At 44.3% G+C, this 15,606-nt stretch overlaps 1 protein-coding gene across 1 annotated transcript in view; it reads left to right on the forward strand.

Moving 5' to 3' along the window:
- The first annotated feature begins 600 nt into the window (after positions 1-600).
- Positions 601-15,606, forward strand: part of LOC147358899 (membrane-spanning 4-domains subfamily A member 5-like) — a 29,158-nt gene continuing 14,152 nt past the window's right edge. The window contains exons 1-4 of the mRNA XM_086341904.1: positions 601-860; positions 9,881-10,009; positions 12,808-12,864; positions 13,737-13,889. Of these exons, the coding sequence (XP_086198030.1) occupies positions 708-860; positions 9,881-10,009; positions 12,808-12,864; positions 13,737-13,889 (492 nt within the window). The 5' untranslated portion in view covers positions 601-707. The remainder of the gene's footprint in view (positions 861-9,880; positions 10,010-12,807; positions 12,865-13,736; positions 13,890-15,606) is intronic.

Consider the following 15,606-nt stretch of genomic DNA (forward strand, 5'->3'; position numbering starts at 1 on the left):
GATGCTGGGAAAGATTGAGCGCAGGAGGAGAAGGGGACAACAGAGGATGAGATGGTTGGATGGTATCACTGACTTGATGGACAGGAGTTTGAGCAAGCTCTGGGAGTTAGTGATAGACAAGGAAGCCTGGTGTGTTGCAGTCTATGGGGTCCCAATGAGTCAGACGCAACTGAGCAACTGAACTGAACTGAACTGAAGCTAATAAAGTCAGCTGGCAAAAAACAAGAGTGACAGGCTAGACAGACACAACGTCTGCTTCAGGATGCAGCCAATTAATTCTGTGGCCTGAGAGGCTTTGTTTTCTGCCTGTCTGAAGATAGAGAACTAGAATAAATGGCCATAAAACTCATTTATTTGAGAACTGAAATGTCTTTATAGACCATTTAGTCCAACCTAATAGGTGCACAGATAAGGAGGCTTAAACCAGGAGGGGGCTATGACTTGCCCAAGATCACAGCGAGTTCCTGACTGAATCGGGTCTACTGGTCAGATCCTCTGAACCCAGATCTGGGCCTTTTACTCACTAACTTTCTTGAGATTGTGACCAGTCCTGAGATTCCATGACTATGACTCAGCGGTTCTATAATTCCAAGACAAAGCACAATGGCAGTGCTCCAGACAGCCTTGGTACAGAAGAACATGATCTAGGCTGAAGCATCAACTGAACCATTTTCTTTGTTTCACTTCAAAATCTCAACTACACCATCATGGATTCAAGAGCTGCACACAGTCCTGTGTTTCTAGTATTTCCTCCAGACATCACTATGCCTGAATTTCAGTCAGGGGATATTACAGGCACAACCTATGACTCTAGCATGCCCTTTCCAAAATTACTTGCTACAAGAATGAAAATCTTAGGGGTGAGTAAGATTTTCCCCCATGTAAATCCTACAGAGGGTATGTTAGAGGCTTAATGTTTGTTAGCCCCCAATTTGTATCTGAAATCCTAAGCTTAATGTGATGGTATTTGGAGATGGGGTTTTCGGGAGGTCATATGTTTCCGATGGTGGAGCCTGCATGAATGGGGGATTAGAGCCCTTGTAAGGAGAGGCCAGAAAGCTAGCTAGCTTTCTTTCAACAACAGCACTCTGCAACCTGGCAGAGGACCTCCTTCAGAACCCAACCATGCCGGGAATCTGACCTCAGACTTTGGGTCTTCAGAACTATGAGAAATACATTTCTGCTGTTTGTAAGCCACTCAGTCCATGGTACTTTGTTAAAGAAGCCTGAACTAAGACAGTGGGTAAGAAGAGAAGGGGGAAAAAAAAAAATATATATATATATATATATATACGGTAGAATGATGTTTATTAATTTTATTGAAGTGTAGTTTATTTACAAAGTTGTGCTACTGAGTTACAAGGGAAGACCTATATCTTCTCTATTTATCTGTTGATAAAACATTTAGGTTGCTTCTGTCTTGCCTACTGAAAACAGTCTGCTATGAACATTGCAAGGGCTTCCCTCGTATCTCAGCTGGTAAAGAATCTGCCTGCAATGCAGGAGATCCCAGTCCGATTCCTGAGTTGGGAAGCTCCACTAGAAAAGGGATAGGCTACTCATTCCAGTGTTCTTGGGCTTCCCTTATGGCTCAGCTGGTAAAGAATCCGCCTGCAATGTGGGAGACCTGGGTTCAATCCCTGGGTTGGGAAGATCCCCTGGAGAAGGGAATGGCTACCCACTCCAGTCTTCTGGCCTGGAGAATCCCACGGAGTGTATAGTCCATGGAGTTGAAAAGAGTCAGACATGACTGAGCACCTTTCACTTTTCATGAACATTGCAGTGCATGTATCTTTTTGAATTATAGTTTTGTATGGATATATGCTCACGAATTAGATTTCTGGATCATATGACAATACCATTTTTAGCTTTTTAAGGAACCTCCAGTTTTCCACTCCCATCAACAGTGTAGGAAGGTTTCCTTGTATCCACAGCCTCTCCAGCATTTATTTTTGTATATATTTTTAGTGATGCTCATTGTGACCAGTGTGAGGTGGCACCTCCTTGTAGCTTTTCACTTCTTAATAATTAGTAATGTTGAGCATCTTTTCATGTGCCTGTTGACCATCTGTATGTCTTCTTTGGAGAAATACCTATTTATAGTCTATACATTTTTTGATTGGGCTGTTTGTTTTTTTGTTGAGTTGTGTGGGCTATTTGTATGTTTTGAAAATTAAGCCTTTGTTAGCTGCATCATTTGCAAATATTTTCTCCCGTTCTCTGGGCTGTCTTTTTGTTTTCTTTATGGTTGGTGACACCATGTTTCAAGGTAGGAGCCAGCTCCAAAGTTTATGCTCGTAAATTCAGGAGATGTTACCACTTCTATATCAATCCTGTGTAAGATGCTATGGAAAGGAAAACATTAAACGAATAAGCCAAGATCCCTGGACTCTTAAAAGTCACATAGTAAAAATCCCCAAACTGACTACCTGTACGATTTTTTTCCAGTCAAGTTCAGAAAAAAGAAAGGAAGGAGAAAATTGAATAGAAGTCAACACACTAAATTCTATATCCCAGGTTGTTCAGTTCTACAGTTTCATATTTTCCCAATGAAAAGTCAAAATTCAGTCTGACAACAATGATATGGTATTCATGTATGTGGAAACTTTTGCAGAAAATCTCCCTAATACTGTAAGTCTTCATCTATCCATCCATCTATCCACTTCATCAACATTAATTATCAATTATTTAGCAATCTTCTTTTCAGACAATGTGGGGATTCAGATATGTTTGAGGCTATGAAAGTGAAAGTGTTAGTAGCTCAGTTGTGTCCGACTCTTTGCGACTCCATAGACTATGGCCCACCAGCCTCCTCTGTCCATGGAATTCTCTGGGAAGGAGTACTGGAGTGGCCATTCCCTTCTTCAGGAGATCTTCCCTATCTAGGGATTAACCCAGGTCTCCTGCACTGCAGGCAGATTCTTTACTGTCTGAACCACTAGGGAAGCCGTTTGAAGCTATAATATCGCCCAAATCTTAGAAAATATCCTTTCAACACCCAGACCTCTAAGAATAGAAATAAATCAATATTTTTTTTCAGGAAAAATAAAGAGATTAGTACATAAATATGGTCCACTGACATGAGGAATGGGGCCATCAGTCTAAACTGCATTAGCACCTATTCAAATATAATGACATCCAAACTTCTGCTGAAGAGTGAAAATTATTTTTGAAATACACATTATTAAACTACATGCAGGAAACTATGTTTAACATTATGGGGCCTATAAAAACAAACACAATCTAGTTTCTCTCACTGAGGAGAGAAAATAAATAATTTAAAACTAATAGAATGAAAATGTTAATAACTGCATTTCAATGTAGCATTTACTAAAACTCATAAATGGTGTTGGTGGTGGGGCAGAAGAACCCAGAGGGGATGAGACAACATCATGGCAAATCTGAACACTGAAGAAGTGATGCAATTTTAGAAAGCAGAGAGGAGGGAGGTAGAATATTCTAGATGAAGAAAGCATAATGGACAAAAGTTCACAGTGGCACAGCTATCATGAATGGCAAAGGAGAGCTGGGAGAAAAAAGCTAGGCTTGAAAGATGTGAGAGGATTGAAAAAGGACAAAATAATAAACAACCAGGATGGATAAGTAAAGTGTGGTACAGCCACACAATGGAATATTATTCAGCAGTAAAAAGCAACGAGCCATCAGTCCACGAAGGGACAAGGAGGCCCTAAAGCACACACTGCTGAGCGAAGGAAGCCGGCTTGCAGAGGCCACCAACCATCACGTGATGCCAACTATACGACATCCCAGAAAAGCAAAACTACAGAGACGAAGCCATCAGCGGCTGCCAGGAGGCGAGGAGGGGAGGGCAGGATGAGCGGTGGAGGTGGGGGACTTATAGGGCAGGAAAAACTATTGTGTACCATAGTAAAGGATGGGTACGTGACGTTGTACATTTCCCCAAAGCCCTGGAACACAACACAGAGACTGAAAGTGTAAACTATGATCTCTGGCTGACAGTCGTGTGTCGAAGTTGGCTCATCAGTGTTAACAAAAGCACCATCCGGTGGGAGATGTTCATGTTCGGGTAGGAGGTGAAGGAAGGGGATAGGGCGATATATGGAAACTCTCTCCATTTTCCACTCAATGTTTCTGTGACTCTAAAACTACTTTTAAAAATAAAGCTTACTATTTTAAATAAGATGGTAAATATGGTAAATTTTATATGTACATTTTACCATGGTGTTAAAAAGTACAAAAAAATAGATACTAAGTGGTGAGGAGAAGTAACCAGGAAAGCAATTTGGAGACTTAATTTCCAGGAACCCTGTAAACCATCCTTACTCAGATTTTATAACATAGATAAGTATTAATATTTTCCAGTCTGTAAAATCAATAAAATTATCTAAGGAGCTTTATAAAATATACACCAAATCTCCAGACCTTGTTCTAGAACTACCTAATTACAATTTTGAGGGGATGGGGGCTGGAGACCATTTTCAACACTTTTCTGAATGAATTTGATGACCGCTGTGTTTCAAACAATACTGAGAAAAGTAATGGGATTGGGCTTCTCTTTTACAATGTCAAACAGGGAAAATGGATGCTCGTACAGAAAGGCCAGTGAGAAAACAATTTAAATCGTTTAGATGAACAGTAGCAGCCACTGAGCTGAACTTACTCCCCAGATATCAAGCTTTCCCACTGCAGGAGCAGTGACTGCCTGAGAACATTTAGGCCTTGAGAAGCAGAAGACGATGTGTGCCTGCTGGAAGACCTCCTGGCAAGGAAGGAAGAGAGAAGGGGATCAACTTCCCAACCACAGATGGAGAAAAGCTGAGAATATTCGCACTCACGCACTGACACATGGGAGGGGCTTGGGGTGCGTGAAACAGGTGCCCCGACACTGTGACGACAGAAAAACAGGAAAGAGCAAGGCCAAATATTTATGATTTTGAAAACAGAGGGAAGAGGAAAGCTTGGTTACTTTCTGATTGCAGGAGGTCAAGGGACATTCGAAGAGCAGAAGATGACTTTAAGCCTCAGAAAAAGATGATGCTAAAAACAAAGAAAGAGAGGGCAGAAAGAAGACAAGGTTCAAAGGGAGAAAAGGGAACTTGGTTCTGGCATATGGAACGCAAGGTGGCAGTGGGAGACTCAAGCGGTGGTGTTTGACGAGAGCTGAACTCGTGAGTGTGGAGGTGAGGAAGATGGCACCGTTTACAATGGACCTTTATAAACAGTACTTGCTATGGAAGTAGTGACATTGTACAGGAGACAGGGATCAGGACCACCCCGTGGAAAAGAAATGCACAGAAGCAAGATGGCTGTCTGAGGAGGCCTTACAAATAGCTGTGAAAAGAAGAGAAGCGAAAAGCAAAGGAGAAAAGGAAAGATATAAGCATCTGAATGCAGAGTTCCAAAGAGTAGCAAGGAGAGATAAGACAGCCTTCCTCAGTGATCAGTGCAAAGAAACAGAGGAAAACAACAGAATGGGAAAGACTAGAGATCTCTTCAAGAAAATTAGAGATACCAAGGGAACATTTCATGCAAAGATGGGCTCGATAAAGGACAGAAATGGTATGGACCTAACAGAAGCAGAAGATATTAAGAAGAGGTGGCAAGAATACACAGAAGAACTGTAAAAAAAAGATCTTCACGACCCAGATAATCACGATGGTGTGATCACTGACCTAGAACCAGACATCCTGGAATGTGAAGTCAAGTGGGCCTTAGAAAACATCACTACAAACAAAGCTAGTGGAGGTGATGGAATTCCAGTTGAGCTATTTCAAATTCTGAAAGATGATGCTGTGAAAGTGCTGCACTCAATATGCCAGCAAATTTGGAAAACTCAGCAGTGGCCACAGGACTGGAAAAGGTCAGTTTTCATTCTAGTCCCAAAGAAAGGCAATGCCAAAGAATGCTCAAACTACTGCACAATTGCACTCATTTCACATGCTAGTATGGAGAAGGCAATGGCAACCCACTCCAGGACTCTTGCCTGGAAAATCCCATGGACGGAGGGGCCTGGTGGACTGCAGTCCATGGGGTCGCTAGGAGTTGGACACGACTGAATGACTTCACTTTATTTTTTCACTTTCATGCATTGGACAAGGAAATGGCAACCCACTCCAGTGTTCTTGCCTGGAGAATCCCAGGGACGGGGGAGCCTGGTGGGCTGCTGTATATGGCATCGCACAGAGTCAGACATGACTGAAACGACTTAGCAACAGCAGCACATGCTAGTAAAGTAATGCTCAAAATTTTCCAAGCCAGGCTTCAGAAATACGTGAACCGTGAAATTCCAGATGTTCAAGCTGGTTTTAAAAAAGGCAGAGGAACCAGAGATCAAATTGCCAACATCTGCTGGATCATGGAAAAAGCAAGAGAGTTCCAGAAAAACATCTATTTCTGCTTTATTGACTATGCCAAAGCCTTTGACTGTGTGGATCACAATAAACTGTGGGAAATTCTGAAAGAGATGGGAATACCACACCACCTGACCTGCCTCTTGAGAAATCTGTATGCAGGTCAGGAAGCAACAGTTAGAACTGGACATGGAAAAACAGACTGGTTCCAAATAGGAAAAGGAGTACGTCAAGGCTGTATATTGTCACCCTGCTTATTTGACTTATATGCAGAGTACATCATGAGAAATGCTGGGCTGGAAGAAGCACAAGCTGGAATCAAGATTGCCAGGAGAAATATCAATAACCTCAGATATGCAGATGACACCACCCTTATGGCAGAAAGTGAAGAGGAACTAAAAAGCCTCTTGATGAAAGTGAAAGAGGAGAGTGAAAAAGTTGGCTTAAAGCTGAACATTCAGAAAACGAAGATCATGGCATCTGGTCCCATCACTTCATGGGAAATAGATGGGCAAACAGTGGAAACAGTGTCAGACTTTATTTTTCTGGGCTCCAAAATCACTGCAGATGGTGACTGCAGCCATGAAATTAAAAGACGCTTACTCCTTGGAAGGAAAGTTATGACCAACCTAGATAGCATGTTCAAAAGCAGAGACATTACTTTGCCAACAAAGGTCCATATAGTCAAGGCTATGGTTTTTCCTGTGGTCATGTATGAATGTGAGAGTTGGACTGTGAAGAAGGCTGAGTGCCGAAGAATTGATGCTTTTGAACTGTGGTGTTGGAGAAGACTCTTGAGAGTGCCTTGGACTGCAAGGAGATCCAACCAGTCCATTCTGAAGGAGATCAGCCCTGGGATTTCTTTGGAAGGAATGATGCTAAAGCTGAAACTCCAGTACTTTGGCCACCTCATGCGAAGAGTTGACTCATTGGAAAAGACTCTGATGCTGGGAGGGATTGGGGGCAGGAGGAGAAGGGGACGACAGAGGATGAGATGGTTGGACAGCATCACTGACTTGATGGACGTGAGTCTGAGTGAACTCCGGGAGTTGGTGATGGACATGGAGGCCTGGCATGCTGCGATTCATGGGGTCGCAAAGAGTCGGACATGACTGAGTGACTGAACTTAACTGAACTGATGGAAGTAGGGGAGCTTAGTGTCTGAGAAGGTGGACTGGGAATACATGAAGACAGAAGACGCAGACTCATATATTACACCTTCTAATCACTGCATCATTCTCACCAACCAAAACAGTACTTGGTGTTGTAGGGCATCACAAATGTGGCACAGAGAGAAAAAAAATAGAAAAATGTAGAAAAGATGGGGGTGCTCTGGGCCCTGGGAGATGACGGTACCTCCACAGGCTCAGAGGACTGGTCATCAGCAGAAGGGTTTTCTGACTGTCCACTACTTGAGGCCAGGCTGGTATGGTGATTTATTATTTTTTTATTGGAGTATAGTTAGCTTCCCAGGTGACTCAGTGGTAAAGAATCCGCCTGCCAATGCAGGAGACATGGGGGGTAGGGTTGACCTCCTGGAGCAGAAATGGCATTCTACTCGTGTTCTTGCCTGGAAAATTCCATGGACAGAGGAACCTGGCAGGCTGCAGTCCATGGGTCACAAATGAAAGTGGAAGTGCAGTCGCTCAGTCGTGTCCGACTCTTTGCGACCCCGTGGACTGTAGCCTGCCAGGCTTCTCAGTCCATGGGATTTTCCAGGCAAGAGTACTGGAGTGGGTTGCCATTCCCTTCTCCAGGGGACCGTCCCTATCGAGGGATTGAATCCAGGTCTCCTGCATTGTAGGCAGACGTCACAAATAGTGGGACATGGCGACTAAGCACGCATGCATAACTGCTTTACAAGGATGTGTTAATTCCTGCAGTCGTGAATCAGCCATATGTATCTGTTTATCCCCTCCCTCTTGAGTCTTCCTCCTTTTCCACTCACCTAGGTCATCACCAAGCAGCTAAGCTCCCTGTGCTATGGTGATTTAGAATTAGGTGTTTTTCAGACTCTATCACTTATACGACAAAGCCTTTGAGGTTTCTCCCCCAGCTTTACTGAGACATAATTGACATATAACATTGTGTAAATTTAAGGTGTACAATGTGATGATTTGATACACATACGTATTGCAAAATGTTTATACAGTAAGGTTAGTTATCACTCCTTCGCCTCATACAATTACTGTTTTTATTGTGGGAGTGGTGGCGAGAACATTAAAGCTTGGCTCTCACAGCAGCTTTAGGTCCACAATGCTGTCTTGCTAACTACGGTCACTACGCTGGAGTCTGGATCCCCAGAATGTAACACCAAACATCTGTTCCCTTTGACAAACATCTCCCCATTTCCCTGACCCCCAGTCCCTAGCAATCACCATACTACTCTCCGTTCCTGTGAGTTTGATGTTTTTTTAAAATAATTTCATTTATTTTTGGCTGTGCTGGGTCTTCATTGCTGTGCGGGCTTTTCTCCAGCTGCAGTGAGCGGGCCGCTCTGCGGTCGTGGTGAGCAGGGTTCAGCAGCTGCGGCTCAGTAGCTGTGGTTTCCCGGCTCTACAGCACAGGATCAATAGCTGTGGTGCACGGGCTCACTTCGTCCTCGGCATGTGGGATCTTCCTGGACCTGGGATCGGACCCATGTCTCCTTCGTTGGCAGGCGAATTCTTTACCACTGAGCCACCAGGGAAACCCCGAGTCTGAAGGTTTTAGATTCAGCATATAAAGGCCATAACGTGGTATTTGCCTTTTCTTTTGACTTACTTCACTTAGCACAATGCCCACAAGATCCATCAATGTCGTTGTAGAGCAGGATTTCTTTTTGTGATTGAATAATATTCCTGTGTGTGTGTGTCTTTATCCACGCATCTGCCAGTGAACCTTTAGGGTGTTTCTCTGTGTTGCCTACTGTGAATAGTGCTGCAATTACCTCGAGAGTATAGACAGCTCTTCGAGACAGTGACTCTGCACGTATACCCAGGAGTGGAGTTGCCGGATCACATACCAGTACTGTTTCTCACTGAGGAATCCCCACACTGTCTGCGCAGTGACACAGCCGCACCAGGAGTGCACAAGGGCTCTCTCTTCTCAACATCCGCTCTAGCGTTTGCTCCCTTGTCTCTTTTATGACCGCCATCCTAATAGGTGTGAAGTGATATCTATTTGTGGTCTTTATTTGCATTTCCCTGATGCTTGGAGAGTTTAAGACAGACTTCTCAGCCTCACCTGGAGAGTCTTTTTAGTAAGTACAGGATATGACCTGAGAGTCTGCATTTCTAATTCCCAGGTGATCCTAATGTTCCCAATCCACGGACTACATTTTCAGGAGCAGGGAATTCGATCATTTTACCTCTCATCAATCACTGGACAGAGGGATCAAGAAAATATCTGTAGAAGCTTCTACTGTCATCATAAAGAAGCGCCTACCATACTTCCCTCATTTAAAAACGGGGGTAATTTCCTTTTAAGCAGAAGGAGATCTCCTCAATTCTCCCAGGAAGCCCACCACTCCGGTCTCTTCTCACCAGGACGTTCTCCTCTGCTTGCAGGCTGTCCAGATCCTGCTTGGGGCGATGAACTTCTCTTTTGGAACCGCTCTCCTTTTCACCTTGGAAGATCCATACCCAAGGTTCCCCTTTATATTTATTTCAGGATATCCATTCTGGAGCTCCGTTTTGGTGAGTATAAGTCAGTCAGATTCAATTTGAAGTCATGTCAACAGGGATTTTAAGGAGTTCTTAGTAATGAAATGAACTATGCTGAGTTGTATGATATGGTTTGAAAAATCAAAATCAAATTTAACTCTGTTGAAATGATTTCCCCATTAACTCGTCAGTTACTCGTATTCCATCATTGGTCTTGAGGTTCCTTTGGGAGTATTTGCTTGGGTCTTGACACCATTCGTCCACTCATCCATTCAAAATGAATTACTATTACAAGTCAGATATGGAAGACCCTGGTGTAGGAAATGGCAACCCATTTCAGTATTCTTGCCTGGAAAATCCCATGGACGGAGGAGCCTGGAGGGCTACAGTCCATAGGGTCACAAAAAGTTGGGCACAACTAAGCAACTTCAGTTTCACTAAGGAAAACAGCATAGAGGTTTCACAAAAAGTTATTAAAAATAGATTTATGACCCTGAAATTCCACCTCTAGGAATATACCCGAAGGGAGTAACAGCACTTGGTCAGAAGCATCTCTGCACTTCTGTGTTCACAGCAATGATTACAATAGGCAAGGCATGGTGCAACCTAGACGTCCAGCAACAGACGAATGAAGAGGCGGTGGCACAACACACACAGCGAAACACCACTCAGTCTTGTTCATAAGAAAATGAGGATATTCTGCCACCTGTGACAACACGAATGGACTTCGAGGGCATTATGCCAACTGAAACGTCAGACAGAGAAACACAAGTACCAGATGGTCTTGCTTACATGTGGACTCCAGGAAAGAGGCCAGGGGGATGGGCAGAGGTGAGCAGGGAGCTGAGTGAATCTGCTCTAAAGGCACACACTTCCAGTGTGAGATACGTAACTGCCAGAAATGCAGTGCACAACATTATGACCACAGTTAACACCGCCATGTGATACATGGGAAAAACTTTAAGAGGGTGGATCCTAAGAGTTCTCATCACAAGGAAACTTTTTCCTTTCTCTTTTCCTTTATTTGATACTTATATGAGACTATGAGTGGATGGTAACTAAATGCATGGGGTAATCTTCTCATGATACACGTAAGTCAAATCATTAAGTTGGATACCCTAAACCGATGCAGTGCTATACTTCCCTTATATCTCAATACATCTGAGTGGGGGAGAGGGGCAAAGAAAAAGAATAATGCGTGAGCCCTTCCCTCAGAGGGCTCTCACATCCAGCAAGAGAGAAAACATGCAAACAGGTCATTTCAAACTGGTCGATAGATATCACAGAGCCACAAAAACTGCTTATATAAGCAGAGAGGAAAGATCAATTTCCTCTTTAGAGAAGTGGAGAAGCAGCTAGGATTTCTCAGATGTGCCTTTGAGCTGCACAGAAGCATTTAATCACATTCAATAAGCATTGTTTTAGCACCTATTCTAGTACCAGAAAACTGGCAGTGTCTGGGGATTCTGAGAAACGGCAGTCCCTGGTCTCAAGGTCTCAGCTGCGTAGTTAGTGTCAGTCGCTCAGACGTGTCCAGCTCTTTGCGACGCCATGGACTCTAGCCCGCCAGGTTAGAACACTGGAGTGGGGCTGCCATTTCCTTCTCCAGGGAATCGTCCCTGCCCAGGAATTGAACCTGGGTCTCCTGCGTCTCCTGCCTTGGCAGGCAGCTGAGTCAAGTGTCGGAGAATTATCGTCTGGTGTGATGGGTGATGATAAAGGACACACAAGGTGCTGCTGTGCTGCTGCTGAGTCGCTTCAGTCACGTCCGACCCTGTGCGACCCCACAGACGGCAGCCCACCAGGCTCCCCCGTCCCAGGGACTCTCCAGGCAAGAACACTGGAGCGGGTTGCCATTTCCTTCTCCAGTGCAGGAAAGTGAAAAGTGAAAGTGAAGTCGCTCAGTCGTGTCCGACTCTTATCGACCCCATGGACTGCAGCCCACCAGGCTCCTCCGTCCATGGGATTTTCCAGGCAGGAGTACTGGAGTGGGGTGCCATTGCCTTCTCCACACACAAGCTGACTCTGCAGAACAGAGGGCAGGTTCTCCAGAGACATCTGCAGCTTGACTGACAGTCAAAGGATGAGTGGTTCACCTGGCGGGAAGGAAAGGAGCGGGGGGCGGTCGGGCGTTAGAGGCAGTGCTGTCTTGCCGCATACCAAGGGAGAGTCACAGGCAAAGGCTTAAGGTACGGGAGGGCATCTTCTCTTCTGAGAACCCAGTCCAGCCCAGACAGCGAGAGTGGCAGGATGGAGCTGAAGACTCCAGTCCACATGACTAGAAATTTAAAACAGATACATTGTAATCAGACTGGAAGTTTCCACCAGAGGATAACAATACACAGCATGGCTCACCTCCATGGAAACTGCCAGGATTTTTCCAGAATTTCCAGCGTATTAGCTGCACCTCCATCTATGTTCTCATCCAAGAGAACACACTGGACTGCAAACGGTTCTGAAGGAGGCTTCTTGTAAGAATGGTGGAGTCCAGTCTCACTGGCTGTAAACCGATGGGACACCAGGCTCTCGTGGCATCAGAGCTGAGTCCACAACAGCTACGAAAGGAAGACAGATGAGAAAACAAAAGAGCCCAGTAAGGTTGAAAACTTCTCATGTTCAAATAGGCAGGACCAAAGCAAATTTCTAGTCCCGGATTTCCCCCACTATACACTTAGGACAATCATTAAGGCATCAGCGCCTCTCACTGCCTTGGGGACTGTGTGAACTAGGAAGGAGGGATGCAAAGGAAAGGGACAGCGGTCTGTTAACCACAAGAATTCTTTAAGTCGGTTCAACGTGTCCGTCACTAAGATACGTATTCTTTTTAACAGTTTGTTAATTCTGGAGCCTTTCTAGTTGCACTGGAAAGAAAAACCACAGAAACTCTGGTGAGTTATACATCCCCTTTTCTAAAGAATTTTAACGTTAAACAAATCATTCCAGCCTTGAAAACGAATTTGGAAAATCATTAAGCCACTATAACTCCACAAACTGCCAAGTCCTGACACCGGTCAATGGCGTTTACCCCCTTTTTCACAGAATCACAGAACACCAGTGCCATTTTCAGGGCACCTAGTTGAATTCTTAGACGCCGAGGCTTAATAAATGACTTGCCCGCGTTACTCAGTCATATGGGGAGGACGGGCTTCAATGTTCTGGTAACTTCCTCATCCATTTTCTGTAATTCAACCTTGTAAGCAGAATCTCAAAATAAATAACCGTGTTAATGAATGCGAACTTCTAATTTACAAGTAAGTTATAGAGTATTTTCACTTTTCCCAAAGAAGCAAAGGCATGCGATACTAATTCATAGGCCAATCAATTATTTTCAGCAAAGGACATCACCTGGGGGCTTGTAGTTCTAGAAGAAAATAAAAATTGCAAAGAAATACAAGGTTTCCTTAAACAATCATAAAATGAAAATGTCGACAGGCCACGACTTTTACTAGAGCATCAAAGGCAAGGTGATGTGGCTGCCCCCTAACTGTTAACTCCTCTTTTGTCTGCTGTGTGCTGCTTCCGGCGATTAAAAGGGGGGCAACTTAGGTACGGCTTTGGGGGGATGGAAGGGTTATGCCCAGTTCTCTGGATCCCCTCCTTTCTGTGGACGAGGACCTGAAGCCCACAGAGGTCATGTGAAGGCGCCTGAGCCGCTCTGGGGCATCTCAAGGCTGTGAGAACAGCCTGTTCTGCTGTGTCCATGGCTCTGTCCGTGCGCTGCACTGGGCTGTCACCGCATCCCGGCCTCACTCTCTTTCAGGTGACGCTGAGCCGAATAATGAACTCGCTGAGCGCCGTGGCAGCGGCAGCTGGAATCATCCTCCTCATCATTGGTTTCCTTATAGATCGAGACTTCTTGTGCGGCTATTCTGGAGAAGTTAGTGAGTGCCACGCGGTTACCACCCTATTCATTGTAAGTGTGCTGCACTTTTAGGGCGAGGAGAAATGGGTCTACTCAGGAGGGTTTATTAGCACCCGATTGGCATCAGCTAAAAAACACTGCAAACATGGGTATTGTCTTTTTTTTTTTTTTTTTAGCAAATTTAATCAATTTTGAACAGAGCAGGGTTAATTACAGATTAATAAATAAAAACAAACAATTTAAAAATTAGGGATAGAGTGAATTATGATAAGTGAGTAAGTTATAAGTGACTTTTCAATTGGCAAGAGAATTTTATCATCATTCAAAAGCACTAAACATCCCATGGAAAATAACATCTTATGGAGAAGGCACTGGCACCCCACTCCAGTAGTCTTGCCTGGAAAATCCCATGGACGGAGGAGCCTGGTAGGCTGCAGTCCATGGGGTCACTAAGAGTTGGGCACGACTGAGCGACTTCCCTTTCACTTTTCACTTTCATGCTTTGGAGAAGGAAATGGCACCCACTCCAGTGTTCTTGCCTGGAGAATCCCAGGGACAGAGGAGCCTGGTGGGCTGCCGTCTATGGGGTCACACAGAGTTGGACACGACTGAAGCGACTTAGCAGCAGCAGCAGCAGCAGCATGGGGAGAGAACTTTGTTAATCTGGAAAATACTTCTTGATTTTGTTCATCTGTGGTTCAAACCTGTTCTGATATAAAGCTCTCTGATTCAGACAATGGCTGTCTCAGTGTCCAAGTGTCTTCCATGACTCTCATTCTCAATGGTTTCACTTTCCTCCAGGTAATGCTGGCTGTTGGGCTTCAGTAACCCTTCTCCTCCAGGCCCCTTGCTGCTAATCATCAAGCTGTCTCACCATCCCCTCTCTGTTTGTCTTTCAGCTCTTTCATGACCTGAGGAACCAATCCCCTGTATTAAGTTTCCTCTGTTTTCAATATTTAGCATCATTTTTAATTTTCCTGCTTTAAGCTAAGTGATATGCCATTACCTTCTTACCTTCTGCACAAAATAAAGAAAACTGAAAAATGTAAGTAGGCCTTCTGTACTATAGTTAATATTCATTCAATCACAAGATGGGGAAAACCAGCCAAAACTTCCTTAAGCAAAATTGTATATTTAATGGCTCTTATATGGATTGTAGGTGGTTTGGAGGTCTCATGGCATGACGAACTTCATCTCACTGGGTTGAATTCTTGTCTGTTTGTTTTGTTCCCTCTGATTTGACATCATTCTCAGGCTTAGTCTCACTTGATCATAATGCAAGTTCCAAAAGAAGAATTTACTTGTCCAACAACTACCAGCCTCCTGGAAGTGGTCAGTCTTGATCGCTGGGTCAGCTCCCTTGGTTCTGCCCAGTTCAGTGACGTAGTCTCTGCCAGTCACAAGTTGCTTCACTTCCTGCCTAGCCCGTAGAGTCAGGCTACATCCAGTCCTGGTCCAGTTACTCTGCTTATTCTTATTGACATCATCAGAGTGGTGTTGGTGCATCTCTTTGAAGGTGTTGACAGAGCTTGTCATGTGATTTGTGAAGTTCAAGCAGAGCCTCCACATTGCCCTTCATATCTTGTGTATATGGGAGGCCAGTCCTTCGTATGAGGTGCAGAAAAAACTGCAAGCAGCTTCCTTCTTAGGAAGGTGTTTCTTCCATGGAGAATGGAACTTCCTCTGGTCCTTTTATATCAGCTGCCCTTGCTTGCTTGCCTTTGCAAGATGAGGAGGTTTTCTCTTCAACCACACTCAAAAAGTCCTG

Source organism: Bos grunniens, chromosome 15 (assembly GCF_055505025.1).
Source record: "Bos grunniens cultivar Pamir isolate PY7600 chromosome 15, Bosgru_T2T1.0, whole genome shotgun sequence".
NCBI lineage: Eukaryota > Metazoa > Chordata > Mammalia > Artiodactyla > Bovidae > Bos > Bos grunniens.